The sequence below is a fragment of the Candoia aspera genome, chromosome 1 (assembly GCF_035149785.1).
Source record: "Candoia aspera isolate rCanAsp1 chromosome 1, rCanAsp1.hap2, whole genome shotgun sequence".
NCBI classification, from domain to species: Eukaryota; Metazoa; Chordata; class Lepidosauria; order Squamata; family Boidae; genus Candoia; species Candoia aspera.
In genome coordinates, this window is record NC_086153.1 from 45,749,678 (window position 1) to 45,773,947 (window position 24,270).

The following is a 24,270-nucleotide window of genomic DNA, read 5'->3' on the forward strand; positions in this document are numbered from 1 at the left end:
TGGTTCTGGGACTGTAAAGCTGCAGCTGCCCCAGCTGACCCCAGCCCCGCAGCACGAAGCCGCGGCTGCCCCAGGAAGCCATAGCCACTGCAGCTGCACCAGGAAGGTGCAGCTGCTCCAGCCCAGCCCCACAATGTGAAGCCCCAGCCTGCCTGTACTTATGACCACAGGGGTACTTCAGCTCCCCACACCCACCTATCTCCCCTTCATCTCTGCCTTTTGGCTGCCCTGCATTCCAAGGCCCCTGCTGCCCTGCGCTTCACCACTCCAGCTGAACTTTGCTATCTTCTTGTTTCCGCTGCTGACAAGGTATACTCAGCCTGGCCCTTTGTGAGGCAGCTGCTGGCCATACAAGGCCTTCTTCCCAAGGTCTCGTGAGGAAACTGCTATGCACAAATTCGGGAAGAAGTCCTCATGTGGCCAGCAGCTGCCTCACGAAGGGCCAGGCTGGGCGTGCTTGGTCAGCAACAGGAGCAAGAAGACAGCGAAGGTCAGCTGGAGTGTCAGAGCGCAGAGTGCAAGGGGCCAAAAGGGTAGAGATGGGGGGAGATAGACAGGTGTGGGAAGCTGAAGCGCCCCTGTGGTCATGAGTGCAAGTGGACTGCCAAGTACCTGAATTTTGATCATATGTCCACAGGGACGCTGCAAAGGCCATAACTTCAGGGACAGGGTGCAAGTACCATTTGTTCAGCACTACTGGTCGCTGAACAAATGGTCATAACTTGAGGACTACCTGTATGTATCTATCAGAAATAATAATAAAAGAGAATCATCAACATAGAAAACATGAAGTCATAATGTGATAGCTCTTCTGCTTGTCAAGCAAAAAAACTCACTTTAGACATATAACTCCCGATGACTTCATGGAATCATCCATTAGTTTGCATAGCAACAATATAGAACTAGTTTCCTGTTGTTTTCTTCTAGGATATTTTGTTTTGACTTCCCAATCTAGTTTGCAGGCCTGGAATTTCCTTGTGGTCTCCTTTTCAAACATTAATAATATCTAATCCTACTGAGTTTTTTTGCTCAACAAAAAACTGTAAACACATTTTCTTAATAAAGGTATGTATCAAACATAGAATTGTGTGAACAACTGAATAAGCATTTATTCCAGTGTTGTTTATAAATCTGATACCCAGATTTCTAGAAAGAAAAGAAAGAAGGAGAAAGAAGGAGATGGGGACAAAATGAAACAAAAGGAGGAATTAAATGATTCCTAAAAGCTATAACAAAACTCTGACTTCAGGAAAATGCCCTTGATCATTGCTTGAGAATCTGATCATTTCTTCACTAAAAGTTTTGTACTGTCTGAAGCATGAATAGAAATGAAAAATAAATACATTTATGATTGGTTATTTTGTAGTTTAAGCTACTCAGTGTTTAGCCAAATATAATTTTAGGATGGTACTATCTATTAATTTTTTTTCTTTTCCCCCCCCAAAAATAGATAACTTATATGTAAATAAAGACCAGCATGGTTCATCATCGGAGAGTGAAGATGAGGCACTGGGTAAATACCATGAAGCCTTGTCAAGAACACAGAGTTCATGGCCACCAACAGGCGACAGTAGACAACAGAAAAATTATATTTGGGAGACCAGGCAAAAATATAGCCCTTTGTCTGCAGAGTATGATGGGTATAGTAGTGAAGCCTCTGTAGATGAAGGTATGACAATGATTTACTATGATTCTTACTTCTCATATTTATTACAAAGTATTTTAAAGAAGTTGCATTTGTAAGACAAAAACTATAGGTGACAGTACAACCTAAAAATGAGTGTAGTTTTGAAATAGTTCAGGATTTGTTCGTAAAAAAACTGGATGTTTAAAATGTATTGGTTTTTTCTGAGTGCTTAGTGTATGTAATGTCCAGTTTAAAGCAAGCAATTAAATGTGAAACCTTGGTTTAACGGACCAGTTGAAGGAAGAGTATCTGTTGTTCTGAGTATTCATTAAGTCGGAGTGTACATCATCATGGCAATTTTTGTCGATTGTAGGCTGATATTATGAGCATTGACATATTTATGTCAATTTATGTCATTTTCATAATTTACACAAATGACAATTTTTCATTCAAATTTTCATTTTCATTACAGAAATGACAAATTTGTGTAATGATGTCATAATGCAAATGACATAAATTGCTGTGGAAATTTGCATGCAAACTTCATTGTAAAATGAAGTATCAGTATATTTTAAAATAACTGATGGATCACTCCCTGCTAGCCTTGGAGTTTTCTAGGTTGCCCCCTGCTGCAAGGGGGAACAACCTATTCAGTTAGTCCACCCTAGCCACCTGATGGACCCAATGGAGTTCCAGAGGAAACTTGGGGTACTTCCTGAAGCTCTAGTGTATGCTTCAACTGAGGCCTTAGTCACTGCTTGGAGTGAGCAAGTGACAGCAGCCTTGGATCGGATCATGCCTATGCAGATTCTCTATGTAGGTGGAGCCCAGATGTCCCACTGGTTCTCAGAGGAACTCTGGGAGATGAAGTGGCATAAGAGATGCCTAGACTGCCTCTGGTGGAAGATGAAGAGTGAGTCTGACTGGGCAAGATAACAGCCTGTATTAAGGACTACCTTGTGATAAAGGTGGTGTAACATCTATTTCTCTGCCCCTATTGTGTCTGGAGATAGTCACCTGGTGACCTTGTTTCAGGTGACTTGGTCCTTTCTGGATAAGGAAGGGGTTAGGGAAACCTTTGCAGGGCCACTGTGAGAATTATACCAAGCATCTGTTGGAAAAAAATGTTAGGATTCACTCAGAACTGACCTCCAGCTGTGCTGGTCCTATGGGGATGACAGGCTCAGTCTTGTCTGGTTACCTGGGCTGAGTTTGCTCTGGTGATTTTTGAGAAAGTGGACAGTGTCCTTGGGACTGAGCTCTAATACCTGTGTATTAGACCAGTGTCCTTCCTGGCTGGTCAAGGCCTCCTGAGAAGTGACATGCAGCTGGATTCAAGTGATGGTGAATGTTTCCTTGCTGGAGGGGCCATTCCCTCCTATCTTAAAGGTGGTGATAGTCTGTCCCTCCTCAAGAGGCCATGCCTTGACCCAGCAGTGCTGGACAGTTTTTTGCCAATCTCCAACCTTCCTTCCTTTGTTTGTTTAAAGGTGGTCAGTCTGTGGCTCAGAGGGCCCTGAAGGAAATGGATTATCTGGACATGTTTCAGTTAGGTTTCAGACTGGGGTATAATACCGAGGCAAAATTGATCATGCTTGTCAGTGACCTCTGTTGAAGCTAGAATGATGGTGATGCAACCATCCTAGCTCTCCTGTATCACCCAGTGGTTTTCAATACCATTGACCATAGTATCCTTCTGGACTACCTACAGGGTTTAGGACAAACTCCAGTTTCCAACCTTCCCCCAAAAGTGGGGTAAAGACTGTTGAGAAGGTAGTAGGTCTGCATCTTCAAAAGGCTCTGGAGGAAGTGGGTTATCTGGATCCATGCCTAGAAAACCTAGATAATTTTTCTCAGAATGCACTATATATATGCCATAGATTAGGCCATGGCTTCAGGTTGAGTGGAGCTTATGTTATGATATGAAAAAGAAAGTGGGAATAGTGCTGGGCAATGTCATGTTCACTGTTCCGGTGTTTGTCTACATCGTAACGGTTCGCTTGCCAAGGTGCTGATACGTGTCCGGGCTGGGAGGGTTAACTGTTGAACTATTGGGATGTAGTAATCAGTTGCAGGATACCAGGCCTGTAGTTTTCTCAGATGCACTCAGGCATTTGTAAGATAATAGCTGCTCCAGGAAGAGATTGCCTTTTAGATAGACTTTTAAAAATAAACCTGATTAATTTTTTGCATTGTTATTGTCTTATACAGGATTTGGTGATTGTAATATTTTTTAAATTAAAGATTGTATTCTTTTGTTCATTGTTGTAGGCTTCTTCAGAAGGAAAAACAAAAAATAAAATAAAAAAACTAGTAATAAGTTAAGCAATTGAAAATATGTTTATATTACTAAAACTAGTTTAATCTGCAAAATGTGCCCTAGTGATTTTTCTAGGAGTGATTTTTGGAGGACTTGAATTGGAAACAGTTGGTAAAAGTGGACTGTGAGGAATCACTGACAATACTGGTAAGATAAATCTTACTGGAGCTGTAAGGAAGAGAGGATTATTTATGGATAATGCTTAAATTTAATTTACTTTGCTGTATAGCTTTTGTGTATACAGTGAAGAATCACCAAAACAAAATGGTTTCTCTATTCCCAGACAACTTTAATGACCTTGTTCTATATAGTTAATTAAATGTTTTCTCTATGACTGCAGTCAAATTTACTGTAGATTTTAACGAATTCAGAACTTGATCATGGTAGATTTTTAGAAGATTTTAATGTTATGGGGCATTGGTGTTATAACTGGAGCCTTATTATTTTTATAGGACATAGTTGAGTTGTGTTTATTCCTAGTAAAGTGGAGGTGCATACATTATTGTCATATCTCTGGCTCCAAGTGAGGCTCTCTAGGATTCTATTATGTTGCCTCTTCCCTTCCCTATGCCAATTCAAGGTGTAAATGTTGTTCGGCAATATTCTGCAATTTGCAATTCAAAGTTATTGGTGTATTGAGGTCCATCAACTATGTACTGTTTTCATCTGTCTTAAAGACTATATGTATTTTAATTATGCCACCTATTACAAAGTTTATGAATGTGACTCTATTAAAACTGGAGCCATACAATGTTGATATAAATGATAATCATATCTGGTGACTTAGGAAGACAAATAGCTTGATACTCCTTCTTAATTTGTTGCTTTGCTTGGGTTGTACAAAGTGGAGCACAGTAATTCTGGTGAAGAAAAAGATTCCCATTTAGTCATGTCTAATGACACACTATTCTGGTGAGAGCTATATTATATTCTGTGTGAAGATTTTAATTTTTTTTTAAATTTTCCCCTTTTATTGTAATATTAATCTCAATACACTGTATTGTTTCAATGCAGATTTCAATATTCTGTGTGAAGTTTTGATGACTGGAAATTTCAGCTGGTTCCTTTTTTCCATCATAGTTTCCTCAGTGAAGCTATATTGTGGGAATCAGGAAATTTGATGATGAGAGCCAGTCTAGTGATTAAGGTTCTGGGCTAGAAACCAGGAGTCTGTGAGTTCTAGTCCTGCCTTAGGCATGGAAGCCGGCTGGGTGACCCTGGGCCAGTCACTTTCTCTCAGCCCAACTTGGTGCAACGTAGACTAGCCTCCTTGTGATGCACCCCGGGCAACGTGACTTGTCATGGTTAAATAGTCTACACATCTGGCTGCTGGACCTCACAAGGATTTCCCAGCAAGAAAAAAAAAAAGCAGCATGAAGACTGAACTGCTATGCCATATGATTAAAAAAAAAAGGAAATCTGATGGACCAAATCTTTTTTTGTTGTCTAAGAGACTATGATGTGTCATTCCCAAACAGTGGAATGTGCTCTTTCAGGAGTTGTGTTTGGCTTCTGCTTATTTCATATCTTCTGAATTGCTTTTATAATGTGAATACTGTTACATATTTTATAAAGAAATCATATTGCTTTTATCTATTTTGTATTTTAGTAGCTTTCTTGTTTCTTAGCTTTCTTCAAAATGGTCAAAATGATAGATTAGAAGTAAAATATGTAACTACATAATTATTTGGTAGAATGATAATTACTATTATACATACCGGTATATGTCAGACATTGTACCACACCCAGCAATGAATCTCCTCTCTCCAGAAACTTTACATCACACTCAGTAGCTACCTGTAGCAGGTTCAGGGACATGGCATGACTAGATAAGTAGCTTTTATTTTAGATATGAATATAGGTATCCATGTCTAACCAATATGATGGAAATGATGAAATATGCTTCATGATGTGATGATATAAATCCTGCTCTTCTATATTTGCATCCCAGCATTGGAAACAAGCATGTAAGTGATGGCACAACACATGTTTCAGCACCCTGACAGATGCCTATGGATATGAAAGAAGTCAAAGATACTCAGAAGATCAGCCTGCTGTAGAACATAGGAATCAAACTCACTCTATCTCTGTGTGTGAGACAGAGACCTTAAAACCTAAGATTTTTGCAGTCATGTTTTCAAATTAACATATTCTTGGCCATTTTTTTCAGCTTTGAAAGTTAATTTGTGTTCTGTGTTTACATAGCAATTCTTTCTGACCCTCCTGTTTCATCAGCTTCAGTCCTCACAGTACCACATTAGGCCTGTTTATTTTTAACTTTTCCTAAAGTACCAACACTCCAAACACCTGAAAAGTCTAGAAACACCTGAACTTATTTCTGGTGAAACACTAGAGAAGGCATTTTTGATGGCTGCTCTTATGCCCTAAAATTCTCAGCCAGGGATGTAGGGTTTCCTTTCCGTTGTCCTGTTGACAGTATTGTAGAGGAGCCAAATGTGCTGGGTCCCAGAGGTTTCCTTTGGGTTCTCAGGATTTGATAGAAACTTAAGTGCAAAACACCATTTCAGATGTTTTTCCTTTATTCAAACAACTAAAAGCATAAAATCAAGCTTTTGCTCAGCATTTCGTTTCCTAACCACATTCCTTAGCAAAGCTAGGAAGGTTATTTATGGCTAGAAATGGGTTCACAAACTTTTAAGCACCACTATACACAAAAGTCAAACTCCCTCATCCCATCTCTTTTTGTTGAATGTATGAGATTTAAATCTTTTAAAGAAAAGTGAGAACCTCTGTTCACTTGAATCAAAGAGCTGCTATTCCTGAGCTGGGAAAACATCATCTCCCCAACAACTCTGAAAATATAGCTGAAATTATCCCAAGAAACTGGTTAGGGTGACGAGTGAAAAGAAGTAGGAGGGTTTGCTTCAATATTCAATTGATTCTGTAGAAATAGGTAAATATTTACTTTTATTTTGATTTGATTTGTTCTGTGTGTGTTAGATAAACCTTTTTATTTTTTTTGTTTATGTCTCTGTACAACTTGGAGAAAATTATTATATACAGTACTTGAGATTATTTATATATTTATTTCCTATCCCGCCTTTATTATTTTTATAAATAACTCAAGGCGGTGAACATAGGTAATACTCCTTTCTCCTCCTATTTTCCCCACAACAACAACCCTGTGAGGTGGGCTGGGCTGAGAGAGAGTGACTGGCCCAAGGTCACCCAGCTGGCTTTCATGCCTAAGGCAGGACTAGAACTCACAGACTCCTGGTTTCTAGCCCAGCACCTTAACCACTAGACCATGAACGCAATTTTACAGTCTATGGTAATCATTTTTCCTTAATAAGATTGGAGCGCTGTGAGATCCTGAGCTGAGTAGTAAATTAGCAATTTGTGGACCAGTACCATCTTGTGGTCTAACTAGAACACTGCATCTTTGTTGAATTGAAAGCAGCTACTTAATCATATTTGATCTACCTTTGATCTACCTTTCTCCCCAACATGGCATGGTTGTATGTTAGTATTTGAAGTTAAAATTGGATTTTTTATTTGATATTTTTTCTTTTTGTCACTTTTAAGAATTCATGTGTCTCCCCAAAAGAGTGGGGAGAAAGGGCTGGACCCTCTAGTAACATTTTTACCATTTTTACCTCTTACCAGAATAATAGCACAGGTTGTAAAAACTTTACCTCTCATAGTTTATCTCTTATAGACTAGGGTTAGGGAGAGGTCTTCCAAGCTGCTATATACAGGTAGGAAGGTGGAGCCAAAGTGTGTAAACCACAGAGCTTAAGGGAGAGGATAGTTGAGACTTCCAGCCTTTTGCCTTACAAACCAGTCCATGGTGCTAGAGTCCTGAAAGACTAATTGTCTGCATATTTCAAACTCAATTTCTGTTTTTGTTGTTGATAAACAGCAAAAATACATTCAATTTGCTTTTCTCAGCCATTTCAGTGGCAGACCAAAAGCAATATTCTAATGGTTCTTATGCTTTTTTGTATTTGGTTTTATGACGCAGCTTCAGTTCTGACAATGTGTCTACAGGACATGTACTGTTCATCAACATTTGATTATTTTTTTTTTACAAGGGAGGGGTAACAATGATTTTCAAGCAAAGTGGTTAATTATTTTGGAATTGTTTAGCTTATGGTATAAGCATACGTGCGTCTATTTTTATTTGTATCATGTTAGAAAAGAATAAGAAATAATTATCTTTGGTCACCCTGCAAATTCACAATATAACATCAGAAAGCTAAATTCCTATGTGATCACAATTCCTTTTTCATGGAAACAAAAATTAGAATTGTTCCTTTTTTCCTATGAAAATAAAAATGGAGCCATGATTTTCCATGAATTTGCAATTTTACTCACAGCTCAAGTGAGTAAATCTTGTAAAAATAGATGTTTAGCACAATATGGCTGCTGGTGTTTCATGGGTACTGATTTTGTTACCAAAAGCATCAGCACACATTGTCTTAAAATATTTGAAACGTTTTTAGGCTTATTTCTAACTATTTCAAAGTAAGAACATTTTAAAATGTAACATATTACAAATGAATTTACTTTGAATGCAGGAAAACATTAACGAGGAACATTCAGTTATCCATCTGATTCACGACGGAGAGATATCTGCCCATCCTAGAACAGTGGCAGAGAAACCAGTAACCAGCAGACCATTAAAGAGATGAAAATACCACCGGCCTGCTCTTGAATGATGAGAGTTGAACTTCTGAAATTCTTGTCTTACATTAGAAATGAAGAATATCAAAGAACATTTAGACTTCCTATATATATTATGTTGAACTATACATTGAATAAAATAATTTGGTCTAAAAATGTTTAAAAATATAGCACTTTCTAGCTTTTATAACTACAGATATGAAATAGTAAACACTTTTTTTTATTTACAGACCCTCTGTGAGGTTTTTATTTTAAGGCCTAATTTCAGAAACTCACAGCACAAGCCACAATGGATATGCAAAGTTCCTTATTAGGTCTTTATCTCAGACTGTCAAAGCCACAACTGGCTCCACTTCCTCCCACCTCCCTCCTTTGTCTTCCCGCCTTTTCTTTGTCCTACTCCTTCCTCTGTGTTGACAGCTTGTGTGATGGTAGTCTCTCAGTTGTGAATGGGGTTGCTGCCATCTGCTCCCTTCTTATCCCTTGCCCCTTCATTGCTTGTAGTCTCTCCTCTATCCTTCCCTTTGATGTGTAAGGTTAGAGCACCCAGGTGCAATTAAACATTGCCCCTGGGTTCTCCTGGGAAAGGAGTACAGCAGGGCTGTATACTCTCACCCTACCTATTCAACTTGTACGCAGAACACATCATGTGACATGCTGGGTTTGAGGAATCCAAGGCTGGAGTTAAAATCACTGGAAGAAACTTAATCTCAGATATGCAGATGATACCACTGATGGCTGAAAGCGAAGAGGAACTGAGGAGCCTTATGATGAAGGTGAAAGAAGAAAGTGCAAAAGCTGACTTGCAGCTAAACCTCAAAAAAACCAAGATTATGGCAACCAGCTTGATTGATAACTGGCAAATAGAGGGAGAAAATGTAGAAGCAGTGAAAGACTTTGTATTTCTAGGTGCGAAGATTACTGCAGATGCTGACTGCAGTCAGGAAATCAGAAGATGCTTAATCCTTGGGAGAAGAGCAATGACCAATCTCAATAAAATAGTTAAGAGCAGAGACATCACACTGACAACAAAGGTCCGCATAGTTAAAGCAATGGTGTTCCCCGTAGTAACATATGGCTGCGAAAGCTGGACCATAAGGAAGGCTGAGAGAAGGAAGATAGATGCTTTTGAGCTGTGGTGTGGGAGGAAAATTCTGAGAGTACCTTGGACTGCAAGAAGATCAAACCAGTCCATCCTCCAGGAAATCAAGCCAGACTGCTCACTTGAGGGAATGATATTAAAGGCAAAACTGAAATACTTTGGCCACATAATGAGAAGACAGGACACCCTGGAGAAGATGCTGATGCTAGGGAGAGTGGAGGGCAAAAGGAAGAGGGGCCGACCAAGGGCAAAGTGGATGGATGATATTCTAGAGGTGACGGACTCGTCCCTGGGGGAGCTGGGGGTGTTGACGACCGACAGGAAGCTCTGGCGTGGGCTGGTCCATGAAGTCATGAAGAGTCAGAAGCGACTAAACGAATAAACAACCTGGGTTCTCCATCCTTACACCCACATATTTAAGAACAGTGTTTAATGAAAAATGAATTAGTCCCTTAAATTTTTTAGGGTTTTAGATACTACAGTAGTTTTTATTCAATGTATATACTGTATCATGAAGGATCTTGGATATTTATATTTTAGGTATGTCCGATAACGTATTTCAAGGATTTTTTTCAGGTGCTAAAAATTATGACCAGTATACTATACTGATACAGACAGCATGAAAAAGCTTAAGTACTCAGCTACCCAAATACGTATCTCATTAAAGTAAATGCATTTATATCATTTCAAGGGAAATTCCAAATAAAAGTTATTGAGAAAAGTTTGAGAATATTAAAACAGTGGATTTGCAAATTCATCTTTCCTGTTGAGATGAAGTTTAAAGACTTAGTGATACTAAGGCTCCTGCTTCAGTTCCTGGGAAGGGAAATGCAATATGTCATAAAATTTGCAATATAAGTGATGTGAGGTAGAGGTCATGTAGATTGATTATTCAGTTTGCTTTTTTAAAAAACATACTTGGTCTTATTTGTAGTATGGGCAATCAAAAGTCCTTTTTTTACAGCCAACCAAATGCTCTCTTGCTAAATTAAATCTGTGGCAAATTTTCCTGCCTATTTGAGATTTAAAAGTTACAAAAATTAAGATAGAAGGCCTAAAATAGGCTTACCACAGTTAGGAGAAAAAGCAAGTTTTCCCAAAACTCCTGCCTAAAAGTCAAGGAAGAAAAAATCCCGAAGATTCTGATGTTGCCCATATGAATGGCATGCCACCATCCATTTTGTATCCTGGCCCTTCCTATTGATGCTTTCTGGCCCCCCAAATGCAATGCGTTAACACACTTAATAAAAAGTTAACACCCATGTTTTACGCAATAGGGCAGTAGCTAATAAAATACAGTATTTTTAGGACTCCTATAACAGCAGGCTTCAGTTGTTTTTACCCTGTAGCATATTATAACATGGTGAATGTTGCAAATTCTCTATTTTTATATACTCTGTGAATTATAATCTCAGGCTTTCTTATAGAAGATAAGCAATGTCTTTCTGAATCTTTGTCTGTGTTGGAAAATTGGCATAGGTTGAGAAGCCAACAGACCCAAAATAAAGGGTTATGGTTCTCTGCTATAAAATGGATGCCTATAACTGAATACATCTGTGTACTACTTTTCTATATCATTTTTTTTCAAACCGAATAGTCTAACCACATCATTACTAGAGCAAGTTTATGAGGTTTTTCTCCAAACTCCAAGGGTTTCACCTGACTGAATTTCTCATTCAGACACTTTGGCATTTTTCTTTTTTTAAAAAAGCTAAAAACCACCACCACCACCACTAAGCTACAGCCTTCTTGGGAGGATATCTATTTGGTTTGGATTTTAAGAAATTAACTTGCATGGAGTACCTTCCATCTGCAACTGATTTTATATAACTATACAGACCTTAACAATTGGCACGTACAAATAGTTTATGAAGAAAAAAAGCTTTCTTTGATGAAAAACAAAGTTACCACACTTAGGATAATTTAATTAAGGACAGCTGTGTACTAAAAATACACATTATAACGTAAGATATATATGCTGTATTTCAACCCCACATATTTTTTTCATGCATAAATGGTATTTGTATATATGTGGGTATAAAATGTCATATTTTAAAAGTAGTTTCAGCCATTTTCTGCAGAGTTAGGGCATACTTCTAACTCAATGATGTTGATGATTCTAGGGGCCTTTGCTGTGCCTTCGAAGATAGAATCTGCTGGTGCTACTGCTAGCAATTCTGACAAATGAGAAGCTCTCAGATGGGCTTTTCTGTGAAAGGAGTTGATCTGGGATTAAATCCTAGTTCCAGAACTGCTCCTATTCCCCACACAGGTCCCTGCAGTGTGCTAGCCTAATTAGTTTGTTGCACCAAAAATAACAGAATCTTATGCCACCTAATATGATTAAGTGGTTCTGACCCAGTTTTTTAAAGTGATACGTGATAGTGTTGTTTTTTAGTAACATTAGATGGATGTCAGTACCTTTCCCCAGTTGCTCCCTTACTGCACATTGAATGTTGGCTGGATCACATTCATCTGTATGCAGAATTTGACCCTATGATCGTGTCCTAGAAAGTTACGTCAATGGTAAGCCAAAAAAAAAATCAGTTTATAGGCTAGGAAAACCTTGTGCATTATGTGACATTAAGGTAAAGAGAACCCTGGGAACTAGTCTGGAAAGATTTTTCAGGATCTCAGTCACAGTACAGTTGACAGTTTTTGCAAAAAACCATGACAGATGAGCTATCATATCTGGGCCAAAAATATGGACTGCTAGATGGATTATATCTACTTATTTCCTACTTGGCTGTCTGGAATTCTGCAGTCCAGATGTGACCCTGTACGATAGTTAAATTGGTGTTATAGAGCCAAATCTCAGTTTAATGGACTGCTTGGGAGACGGGTGTCTTAAACCCCAATACCTCTTAAATCCCAATGTTTCCCCCTTTTTTCTTTCTCTTTACAGTCACAAAGGTGGCCTTCTAATGGACTTCATTCTCGGTATTGACTTAACATTTTTCCCCATATGCTCTGTCAGCAACAAAGTATTGGCCAAGGTAGGAGCCATGTGGAAGAAAGGAACTGCTGTTGCTGCTGGTCTGCCATTTGATCAGTTGATCTTCCCAGCAGCTTCCCTCCTTCCCACCTTAGCTGCTACCCCAACCTGCTGCTCTTATCCACATTCAATTCAACTTTTTCCTAAGCATGTTATATGACCAATTTTTTCCAGGCTTTCCAGCCTCCCTTCCCTGATTCAGCCACCACCATCCCAATATACTGCCCATCACCTTAGCCCATATTCCCAGTACCTTCTATTCCACCCCCTAACAGGAATATAAACATGAAACATCTGAATATCCCACTGACCTGTCCACTTTTCCTAGCAGTTTCCCTCCCTCATCTAGAAATCAAACTTCAAGCATGGACTGAAGCATATCCATTTTTTTAGGGAAAACAAAGACCATTGTTGAGACTGCTTCCACAAATAATGGACAAGTTCATTATTTTGGCATGCTATCCTGACAAAAATACTGTCCATTGTATCCAACGTCTGCTAAAGTCAAGTGTGTTAAACTGAGGGTTTGCTATAATACAGCTTTGTATTATAGTTGTATGCAGAAGATAGAGGGACTTCAATAGACTGTTCAGGCTTCAATAGACTGTACAGACTATGTTGGTGCTTGCTGAAGCAGGCACCAACATAGTCTGTATGTCTTAGATTTAAAGAACTGTGAACAGGAAATGAAAATACTGTTGTTACTGGTCGTCATCCATAAACTTTTGTGAAAGCTAATGGAAGACACTCAACAAAGTAACAATATACTGCATCAGACTATATGCCGTCAAGTCAATGTTGACTCAGTGGCCACAAAGATAGACCTCATCTTTCAGGTCTTCCAATGGTGCACCGATCGGCACTGTAACTGTCAGCCCTCCCAGGTAAACCAGACAAGAAACATGATGAGATGAGCTAATTCTACTTTATTGTAGGGCTACATTAACAGAATCTTGCAAGTCTGAAATTACAAATCTCCTGCCCTCCCTATATACCGCCTGAGTAATTACGGCGGGCCCTTCCTAAGTTTCTTTCTCTGGCCGTTACTCTGTTGTGGACTCCTTTCTCTTTTATCTGATCATTCCCTAGGTGGCATCTCTCCTCCACCCCGTCTTCCAAGGTCACCCTCACATTCCATCAAATTAACTGAATTCATCACCTTGCTGCTGGTCATTCTCTTTTTCTCTTCCACCTTTCTCAGCATTATAGACTTCTCAAGGTTTTTGTGTAATGTGTCCAAAATATTATTTGAGTCTAGTCATCTGTCCTGTGAGTGAGAACTCAGGACTGATTTCTTTTATGATCCATTTGCTTGGGGGTTTTTTGGCTATCCATGGTATTCTCAGGCATCTTTTCCAATGCTAGGTTTTAAAAGCGTTAATACTCTTTCTATTCTGCTTCAAGAAGAAACGTTTGTTTCCATATAGTGTCACAGGAAAACCATTGCCTGCTTGATTTTGATCTTTCTATACACATCATGGCATCTGAGTATCTTTTCCAAGGGCTTAATTGCTGCTCTACCATATGCTAGTCTAATGAATATTTTTTGACTGCTGGTTCCTTTACTGATGATAGTCAATGCTAAAAGGCATAAATTATCTACCACTTTGGTATCTTCATTGTCATTCTAAGGTTGGTTGCTGTCCCTGTTGTCATGAGTTTGGTCTTTACATTTCATCTTTGCCTCATTTTTTCACTTTCATTACTAGAGCTTGCAGATCATTTGCATTTTCAGCTATTAGAATAATGGCATCAGCATAGCACAGGTTATTGGTGCTTCTTCCTCCAATTTTAAAACAACACTCTTCTTCTAATTCAGCTTTCCTCAGTATACATCAGCATATAGGTTGAATAAATAAGGGGAGAGTATGCTGTCTTGTCTCACTCCTTTGCTGACCTGGAGCCAGTCCGTTTCACCATCTTCCATTCAGACTGTGTATAATTCCTGACCTGTGAATAGGTCAGGACAATGTGTATAGGGACAATTAATTGTTCTGAGATTCCCATTCTCCTAAGTACAATCCACAGCTTGACATGGTAGGCACAATCAAAGGTTCTTCTATAATCAATGAAGCATATATTGATTTCTTTTTGGTATTCTTTGACTTTCTCAATTATCCAGCATGTATCAGCAATTATGTCGCTTATTCTTCAGTCTTATCTAAAGCCCACTTGAACATCTGGCATCTTCCTTTCCATGTAGGGCTTTAACCTGTGGTAGATGATGCTGGTATGTGAAATTAAGGATATTGTATGATAATTTGCAGACACTGTTAAGTCTCCTTTTTTGGTATTGGTATGTAGACTGACCTCTGTCGGCCACTGTTTCATTTTACAGAGTTGCTGACATAGTTTGGTTAGAACTTTTACAGATTCTTTTGCTAGCCGTATTTCTGTAAATATTCCATCAATACCTGTAGCCTTTTGACTTGGTAATGACCAGAATGTTGATCTAATTTCATCTTCTAGTAGAAGAGGTTCTTATAAGTAGGAAATATCTTCTAAAATTATCTTGGATGTTGATATCTACTGTACAGAATGTCAGTATACTTCTTTGAATCAGTTAATATCTGTCCATTGGTGTCTTTAGCATACCAATTTGAGGTTGAAACCTCCTGAGTTCAGAGATCTTTTCCATCTTCAGTGTCTTTATAAATGTCATTGTAATACTGTTTCTTCTCTCTTCTAACAGCTCTCTGAAATTGTTGGCTTTGGCTTCTTTTCTTGGTGTTTCCATTGTTTTGACATCTGCTTTGCTTTTGTTTCTTGGTCTTTTGCAGTCTTGTTTCACATTCATCCTTAACAACATCCTTGATTTCATTCCATGGTTCTTCTGGTACATTATTAATGAGGCTCAGGACTTCAGAGCAATTCGTGGTGTTCTCCTTGAAAATGCTCAAGATCATACCTGGAAATTGGTTGACTTTTTTTTTCTGCATTAGCTTGACTTGGAGCTTGAATATGAGCAGTTCATGATTTGTTCCACAGTCATCCCCTGGCCATGTCTTTGCTATTATGACTGACCTCTTCCATCTCTTTCTATCAACAACATAGTCAATTTGATTTCTGTGTATTCCATCTGGTGATATCCATGTCAATAGGTGTTGTTTCGTTTTTTGAAGACTGTGTTAGTGATGAAAAAAATAAATGGATTGGCAGAAATTGATATGTTGTTCTGTTCTGTTTCTGTTTTATAGGCCATACAATCCAACTACATTTTTCTGCTTAACTATTTTCAATTTTGGCATTCCGATTTCTAATCACAAACAGCACATTTTGCTTGCTTGTTGTACAATTTCAAATTGAATTTGACCATAAAACTCACCAACGTCCTCTTCTTCTGCATCAGTGCTTGGAGCATAGATTTGGATAATCATCACATTAAAAAGCTGTCTTCAAAGTCTAATTGATATTATTTGATCACTGACTGCATTGTACTCAAGTACTGTGTTTGCATTAAGCTCATGCTTAGGTGCCTTAAGCTCATGCTTACAGGTCTTACAGATTTTGACTGAGTACGGTAGCCTGCCTTTGCTTTCGTATCCTCTAGACACAGGCCACTCCACCATTCTTTCCCAATTTAGCTGCAGCATCTTGGAGCAGCCCAGTCTTTCTTTTAACTGGAGGTACGGGAAGAATGAGGTTTGCTGCATTACTGAGTCTCAGGGTGGCTCTCTCGTTCCAGTATTCTGAGATAATTATTCATATCTTGACTAGATTTGCTCTTGAACATATAGCCAAAAATTCAGCAAAGAAAAGTATATTTTTACTTATAATTTGTCTACTGGCATACAGTTCAAATGAATGAGTTTAAAATAGCATTCTGCTTTAATTGTTTTGCTCAGTTTGCATTCAAATCCTTAAATGAAATCACTCTTGACAGGCTGCATTACAAATTAGTATATAAATTGTATATCCTTTTTTTCAAAAAAGGAAATACAGTACACACAATACATATAGAAACAAGTATTATAATTAATAACTATATTAATAAAATAGCTACTTTTCATCTTTAGAAACAGCCTTTTGATTGCATATTTGCCAGTCATCATTATTATATGGAGCAGAAGCAGACCTGGTTAAAAAAAATTGATGAGAATGACAATGAAATGAAAGAGCAAACAAGAAAGGGAGGCAATCTGAAATGCTTTTAAGACTCTTTTCATGACAGTTCAGGTTTTAAAATAGACTTGCAAAGAAAAAACAAATATAACCATTTCTCATAACCCAGTGTCTTTTTTCTTTCCGTCTTTTTTTTCCCCCTCCTTCAAACAATTCAGCATCAACGTCTTCTAGCTACAAGCTGTCTAATTAAAAGCAACAATAGATTGTAGGCTTTTGGAGAAGGTTGGTACAGTATTTGTAGTGTATTTATAGTTAGGAACTTTAAAATATTCCTACCATGCTGGGTGCAAATCACCTTCCATCGAAGTCACTTGCACAGCTCCTATTTATTGTAATTGATCTGAAGATTTTGAAGATAAGTTTACATGTTGAATTGTATTCCATCCAAGCGGTTTATCATAATATATGCTTTTATGGGGAGATTAAAGACTCTGTCAGCTTCCATGAATTCTGTGGTGAAGGATCATTATGTCTGCAATCTTTCTTTCCCCACTTCTCTTTTTACTATTAAGTGGGCAACATGTTTGATGTTAATACTCCTATTCATCTCTGCTTGCGGTTATGAAATATATTTCTTTCAAACAGAAGAGGACTGTAGTGTCCATGTGGTTCTTAAGACTCACAAAATCATTTTGAATTTCAAGCAGTATATGACTGTACCGTGGTGAATTAGCTTTTTACGCATCTAACTCAGGTTATTGGAGGTTTGCAGGAAAAAAATGATTTAAATATTTGCTACAAGTTGGAATTGTGAGAAATTATGTTGGACAAATGAAGCCAAAAAGAAATTTCAGCAATATATCTATGTACTCTTTTTTTTTCCTCCCCATTTTGTACCCTTCCACCTGTGCACATACATTGTGGACTTTGTCTAAATTCCTCTACTCTTTCTTCCTTCTTTAGTTCCTCTCTGCCTTTTCTTTTCCTATGTCTTTTTCTTTTCCAGTATCCCAGTTATTGTTTGTGGTTCTCTGAAAACTGAATGGAATCCCTGTATGGTGAAGTGCTGACCAGTGTATGAAAAAAGCTACATGATCTGCAAGTGACATCTCTTCATTATAGAAGTTTTTACCACAAATTCAGGCAGATATTTGAATGTTTACTACATTCTAAACTGTTTCTTTCTGTCAGTTACTTTGAAAGCATTCAATTAATATTCCATTTCAGGTTTTGTATTTTCCAATGAGTGCTCTAGACATTGTCCATTTGTGGACATTTGTAAAGCTGCCATATATACTGTCAATTTTTATCCTGTATGAAACAATTATATTCTTTTCTAGCACCTTTCTGAACACAAAAAATGCTGTTTTTAACGTCAACAGGATTTAAATAGTTTAGTTTTTATCTGACTTTAAGGAATGATTGCATTCACTGGAACCTATTTGAAACCTTAGATTTCAACTTTTCAATTCTCCCTATAGTTTTGGTGAGAATTTTATGTTCACATTTTTTTCTCATGCTGCCAATAAATAGCTCCAGCAACAGAGAATAACAAGAGAAATGTCTCCTGGACCTATGTAGGATTTGGCTGGGCAGGTGGTGAATAATGGAAGAAGCCATCAGGTAGGACGAACTCAGAGAATTTAGGCCCTGCCTGTGTGTTACCATGATTATTACAGTGCAAAGGTGGGATTCAATTCTACTTTAATTGTGGAGAGACTAGAATCAAAAAAGAATATGCCAGGAAGGTATGTCTGAGATTTCTCTTTCTTTATAATCAGCTTCTTTCTCAAAGGAACTGCAGAGTTGTGTAGGAAGAACTTTTTTCTTACCTCAGATCCTTATAGATTTTCCATATACAATAGTAATTATCTGAAAAAAGCAGATTTAGGGTTTTTTTTTAACAGTATTAAAGTGTTTTATATCCCTAAGAACCAAATGCAAATAAGACACTGTAGGAATGTACAGAATTAGCCCAGATGCTAGATACTGCTGTGTGTGCTGGTGACGCTCCTGATGTATGATTGCATAAAGGATGTCTAACACAACAATGGGAGCCCTGGTCAGTAAGAGTTCCTGTCTTTTTGAGGGAAAACCTTATGCTCATAGAAGTGGCCCCCTTTAAATTGACACCAATCATGCATTTTGAGTTGGTGGACCAGCATGTTGGACAGGGTTGAGCAGGAGTTACAGATGACCTCTTTTCCTGTAGAAACCATAGGAATTGAATGGCTGGCTGATCTGAATTTATCTTCTATTAATTAAATTGCAAATAGTGTGTGGGTGTTGGTGGTGGCCTTAGAGCTAATTCACACATTGTCTGGGCAAAGAAGCATTTACAAAGGATGGATCATATAATTTCTCCCATCTAAATTCTTCCTTTTTATCATGTACTGAAACAATTAACTTTCATCCTACCTATTATTTTTACTGAAACTTCAGTATAAAACAAATGTTCTTAGAAACTTAAAATCTACTATACTTTGCCCTAATAAAAGGTATTCTGCTCTTGTTGCTTTCGGATTTTTGTTTTTCAGGCAGCTGTCTACAATTTTAAATTTACTATGTGACTTTTCAATCTTTGTATCAAAGCAGTTAATTAACTATTTTCCTTATGTATCTAATAGTTCTTTTCAGTCTTAGATTTTTGAGTTTGTATTCTTAATATAGTCTCTATTGTTTGGATCTGTTAGTACCTAGGGCTTTAGTATGATAGGTGACTATGCTAAGTCAGATCAAAGACCTACCTGCTCAAGATTTCTATTTCCACTGCGACTGAAGGTAATATTGATAGCTTTATCTTTCATATCATTTATAAAATCCTTTTATAAACTGATCTAAATTGATGGTCATTGCTATATCTTGCGTTCGCCAAGTTCTGTGTAGAGAAGTCATTCCATTTATCTGTTGCTGTTTGACCATATTGTACTTCCTGACAGATATTTTATATCAGGTCAATTCCAAACCAAATCAGGTAGAGATCCTGTTGTTCATGGAGCCTTAAACCTTTTCCCCCTTTCCCACCAGTGGAGTTTTTCATCTAAAACAAGGTCTGCTGCAGGGAATACAATGTTAACACCTTCCAATTCTGCTAATATAGTTGCAGCCTGGATTGCCCCCCTCTACTTCCTCTGTTAATTTTTAAAAATCAGTCCAGGCTTTTGCAAATTATCTGAATTACATACTGTTTGCTCTACAGAACTTTTGAATGTACTGCTTTTCTCCATGGCTATCCAGAAATCTAGGAGTTTGTACAGTAGTCTCTTAAAATCTCCTTTTGTTTTTTATTTGCTGAGCTATTTTAAACTAAATTTTGAGTAGAGTTCATTGACTTGTTCTACAGCCATCATGTTTACTTTATTTTGTAGCAGTTGATCACTATACCAGAAATTTACAAATGCACTATTATATGGATACTGCACATTAATGTCAGTTCTTTACAAAATGCACCAATTTGTCAGATAAAGAAGGAAATTAGTTACACTTTTTCATGTTAAAGTCACACCCTATCTAATTTAGAAGCACTTTTTACTTGAGGTTGCAAGCCTTAGGATACAGATTTGAATTATGCATGACTGCCTACTTTGGAGATCCATTACCCCGCTGTTTGGATAATGTAAACATGTTCAGAATTTTAAGTACACTATATGAGTGGCAGATTAAAAATAGAGCTAATAAGAGTGTATATTTAGTAGATGTGAATCTCAAAGAATAGAAAGCTGATCACTCCCAACATTTTGAATATGAAGCAGGTGACTATTATTATCTGTTGCAAGGTAGTTCTAACAGCATGAAGGGATAGCCATCTCTTGCTTCTGGCCATAAGAGAAGCTGAATCTGTTTCCCCAAACTAGAAAAACTAGAGATGAATAGTGGTAAGGTAAGGAGGGGCCACAGGCACACCTGCAGGACCACTGTGAGGATTCTAGGCACCTGTCAGATGAAATTGCTCAGATTTGCTTGGAGTTGGACTTGGACTGTACAGGTCCTATGGAGTTGCCTGAGCTAGTCTTGTCCGCTATTTGGGAGGAGTTTGAAAATGTTGGCCCTGATGAAGTGGGCAGGGTCCTGTGAGGGAGTAAAGTTGGGATTGCTGCTTGCACTTGGCAAAAGTAACCACAGCCAGGCAGAAATGCTTCTCACCCCATTTCCATCATACTGTACATTTATTCATTCACTCACAACTTTACTCACAAGCATTCAAGCCAGTGTTCCAGCTGCTTGTGATAAGTGAGCCACACCCTGGCATTTTCAAGGATGTATTGACATCCTCACCCTAGCCAGGCTCTTAGCTTACAAAAGTAAATGCTAAGACAGAGTGGAGAGGTGTGTGTAGGAGGAAAGATGATCAGCAAATGGCATACAGAGAGGAAAGCGGAGGCGACATCAGGAGATTGGCAGCTATTACAAGCAGGCAAGAGGACTGTTATTCAACTGCCAGGACTACAAGTTATGGTGAGCAGCATATCCTGGTGGGAGCTTTGCCATGAGCTTAGTAGCAACTAGAAGAAGAAGAACTACACTGAAGCAGCACCTCATCCCAACTAGAGTAAGAATGTTTGGAAGGAGAGGAAGGTTGTATGCCACTTTACTGATAGACTTTTGCTTGAACTAATTATTAAAAGACTGAGCATTAAAGACATATTTACATGGCAACATCCCCTAGCAAGTCTTAGATGGGTGGAGAGCAATAGTCTGTTGTTGGGGAAGGTGTGTACTTCAATAAAGCATTTTGTACATATTTGCTATGCTGTGGTGTGTCCAGTCCTCGAAGAGCAAAGAATCCTCACAGGTCCCTGGAGCTGTGAGTTCAGCCACATTCCCTGTCTTTCTTAGCTCATTAAGTTCTTCTGGGAGTTGACAGGTGATTGGGTTCAGGCAGTAGTGAATGCTTATCTGCAGGAAGGGGTGGCTACAACCTCCTTGAAAGAGGCGGTTGTCAGGCTTCTCCATAAGAGGCCATTGCTGGACCCAACAGATCTGGACAATTTTAGTTCAGTCTCCAATCTTCCTTTTTTTGGGAAAATTGTTGAGAAGGTGGTCAGCTTACAGCTACAGAGGGGTCTGGAAGAAGCAGATTATCTGGACCCCTTTCAATCAAGATTCAGGTCTGGCCATAGTACTGAGATGGCACTGATCATGCTTGTCAATGAGTTTTGGTGTGGTTGGGATAGGGGTAGTGCATCCATTCTGGCCTTTGACCCTTAGCAGCCTTTGATACCATTGATCATGGCATCCTTCTGAGCTGGCTCAGGGGATTAGGAAGTACAATGTTATGGTGGTTCTCCTTTCTTCAGGGTGGTTCCAGTCTGTGCTGATGAAGGAGAGGGGTTGAGACAAAGACTTCTGCTTTACGGGGTGCCTCAGGACTCTGCTCTATCCCTGCTTCTATTCAACATCTACATGAAGCCTCTGGGGAAGGTCATCTGTTGACACAGGGTGCAGTATCATCAGTGTGCTGATGATAGCCAACTATACATCACTACCCTGGGCTGACCAAGCAATGCTGCTAAGGTCCTTTTCCGGTGCCTGGAGGCTGTGGGTGTCTGGATGGAAGAGAACAGGCTTCAGCTCAGCCTTGGCAAGACTGAGTGGCTATGTGTTTTAAAGCCCCCTGGTTTTAAAGATGTTCTATCTTTAACTGTCTGGCAGTTTACTTCCCCAGTCAGAGCTGGTGCAATTTGGGGGTCCTCTTGAACTCACAGTTAATTCTTGATGAGCAGGTGGCAGCCATGGATGGGGGGGGAGGCTTTGCATAGGTTTGTCTTATGCACCAACCCTGCCCATTCGTGGACTGGGAGGCTTTGTTCGCAATGACCGATGCCTTAGTCATTTCATGTTTGGATTACTGTAATGTACTCTATATGGGGCTGCTCTTGAAGTGCATTCAGAAGCTACAGCTGGTATAGAATGCATCAGCGTGATTCCTAGTAGGCTTCCTGGTCCAATTCAAGGTGCTGGTCACTGTCTATAAAGCCCTACATGGTATAGGACCAGGCAATTTGCGGGACGGCCTATCCCCCTTTGTTTCTGCCAACAGGTCTAGTAGGGATGGCGTGCTCTGAGTCCCTGACATCAAGCAGTGCTATCTTGTTGGATGCCAGTCGTGCCTTCTCTATGGTTGTGCTTGCCCTATGGAAAAGCATCCCCCCAGAGATCCTGATGGCCCTGATTCTGTTAGCCTTTTGGAAATCCTCTAGGCATTTGCACCAGGAGGTTAGATGAGCTCTGTTGGTGATGTGGCTTGTTTGGGGTTATTGTTTTAATGAGAGCATGATGGATTATATATTGTTATGAAGGTTTTAATCTTTGGATGCTGCCCAGAGTCATATGTAAGATGGGTGGCTCTATAAATCATATAAACAAATAAATATGGGTTGGTTAAGTTAGAGAACTTGAAGTCATCTCTGCTTATGGTTCTGGGCCTGGGAATGTAAAAGAGAAAATGGCAGAGAACCACTGTTATCTTCCGTGAGTCTCAGATGAAATTCCTGCATCATCTTCATAAGTGATCTATAGCCAAGGATTAATACTTCTCTTTTAGCCTTGAGTAGGTTTTTCTCTGTTATATCAGTATTCTCTTAATTGAAAATGGTCATTGTACCAGGCTGATCACATGGGAAGTACATGAGTTACAAATACGTTAAATGAAGAAATATTCATTAGTAATAACGGAATATGTAATAGAGACATAACTGCAGGACTAGTCTATGCAACTGCCCAAATGCCAACTCTGTACTAATAACTAGTCAATTTTAATGGACATAGTGATACAGGGAGAGGTTTGTTCATCTGCCTGTCCTCCAATAAAATATATGTCATCACTGAATTTTTGCAGTTTGTTATCTAGAGCCTTTCTCATATAAATTATGGAGCCCAAATCTGACATAAAGTGGTGGTAAAAACCCGGGGAAACATTAGATCTATTCAGGAAATGTGACTGCTGTCATTGTAATTTCATTTTACAAATTTTAGCAAAAGGTATTGAAATGCAACAATTCAGCATTGAATTGTTGAATTCATCAGAAAATTAGACTCTATTTCATCTGTTACTCACAAATGTAAAGTATTACTATATTGCCAGAAAGATAATCTCATAAACAAATAGGTCATTTTTCTAATTTTAGAAATAGTTGAACTCTGTGTAGCAAAATCAAAGATCTCTTATTAATCTTCTTGGCCTTTTCATCCTTGGTCTCTAGTTCAAGAAAACACATGTGACAATAACATTTAATTTTAAGGTGATGTGAAGTCTTAATTTTTTGCCACAAACAGAATTAATATAGCTATTCCTCTGGAACTGATTCACTCACTACCTATCTGGATGCTGAAGACTTCTGATGGAATCTGGCTTTGGGCCACAATTAAATAAAAATACTTCAAATGATACTGGCTTTAGATTAGGTTTTTATTTCAGTAGCAGTCAGTTTGTTTCATCTTCACAACCAAGTAGATGAATTCTTTAGGCAGAAGAATCTTAGCTAGTTGATCTAATGCTGACAAGTTTCAATTGT

At 38.6% G+C, this 24,270-nt stretch overlaps 1 protein-coding gene across 3 annotated transcripts in view; it reads left to right on the plus strand.

Moving 5' to 3' along the window:
* SYT14 (synaptotagmin 14) overlaps positions 1-24,270 on the plus strand; it is an 81,975-nt gene that overhangs the window by 24,568 nt on the left and 33,137 nt on the right. For all 3 annotated transcript variants that reach the window (XM_063303044.1, XM_063303030.1, XM_063303037.1), the window contains one exon: positions 1,451-1,669. In XM_063303044.1, coding sequence (XP_063159114.1) covers positions 1,451-1,669 — 219 coding nt within the window. The remainder of the gene's footprint in view (positions 1-1,450; positions 1,670-24,270) is intronic.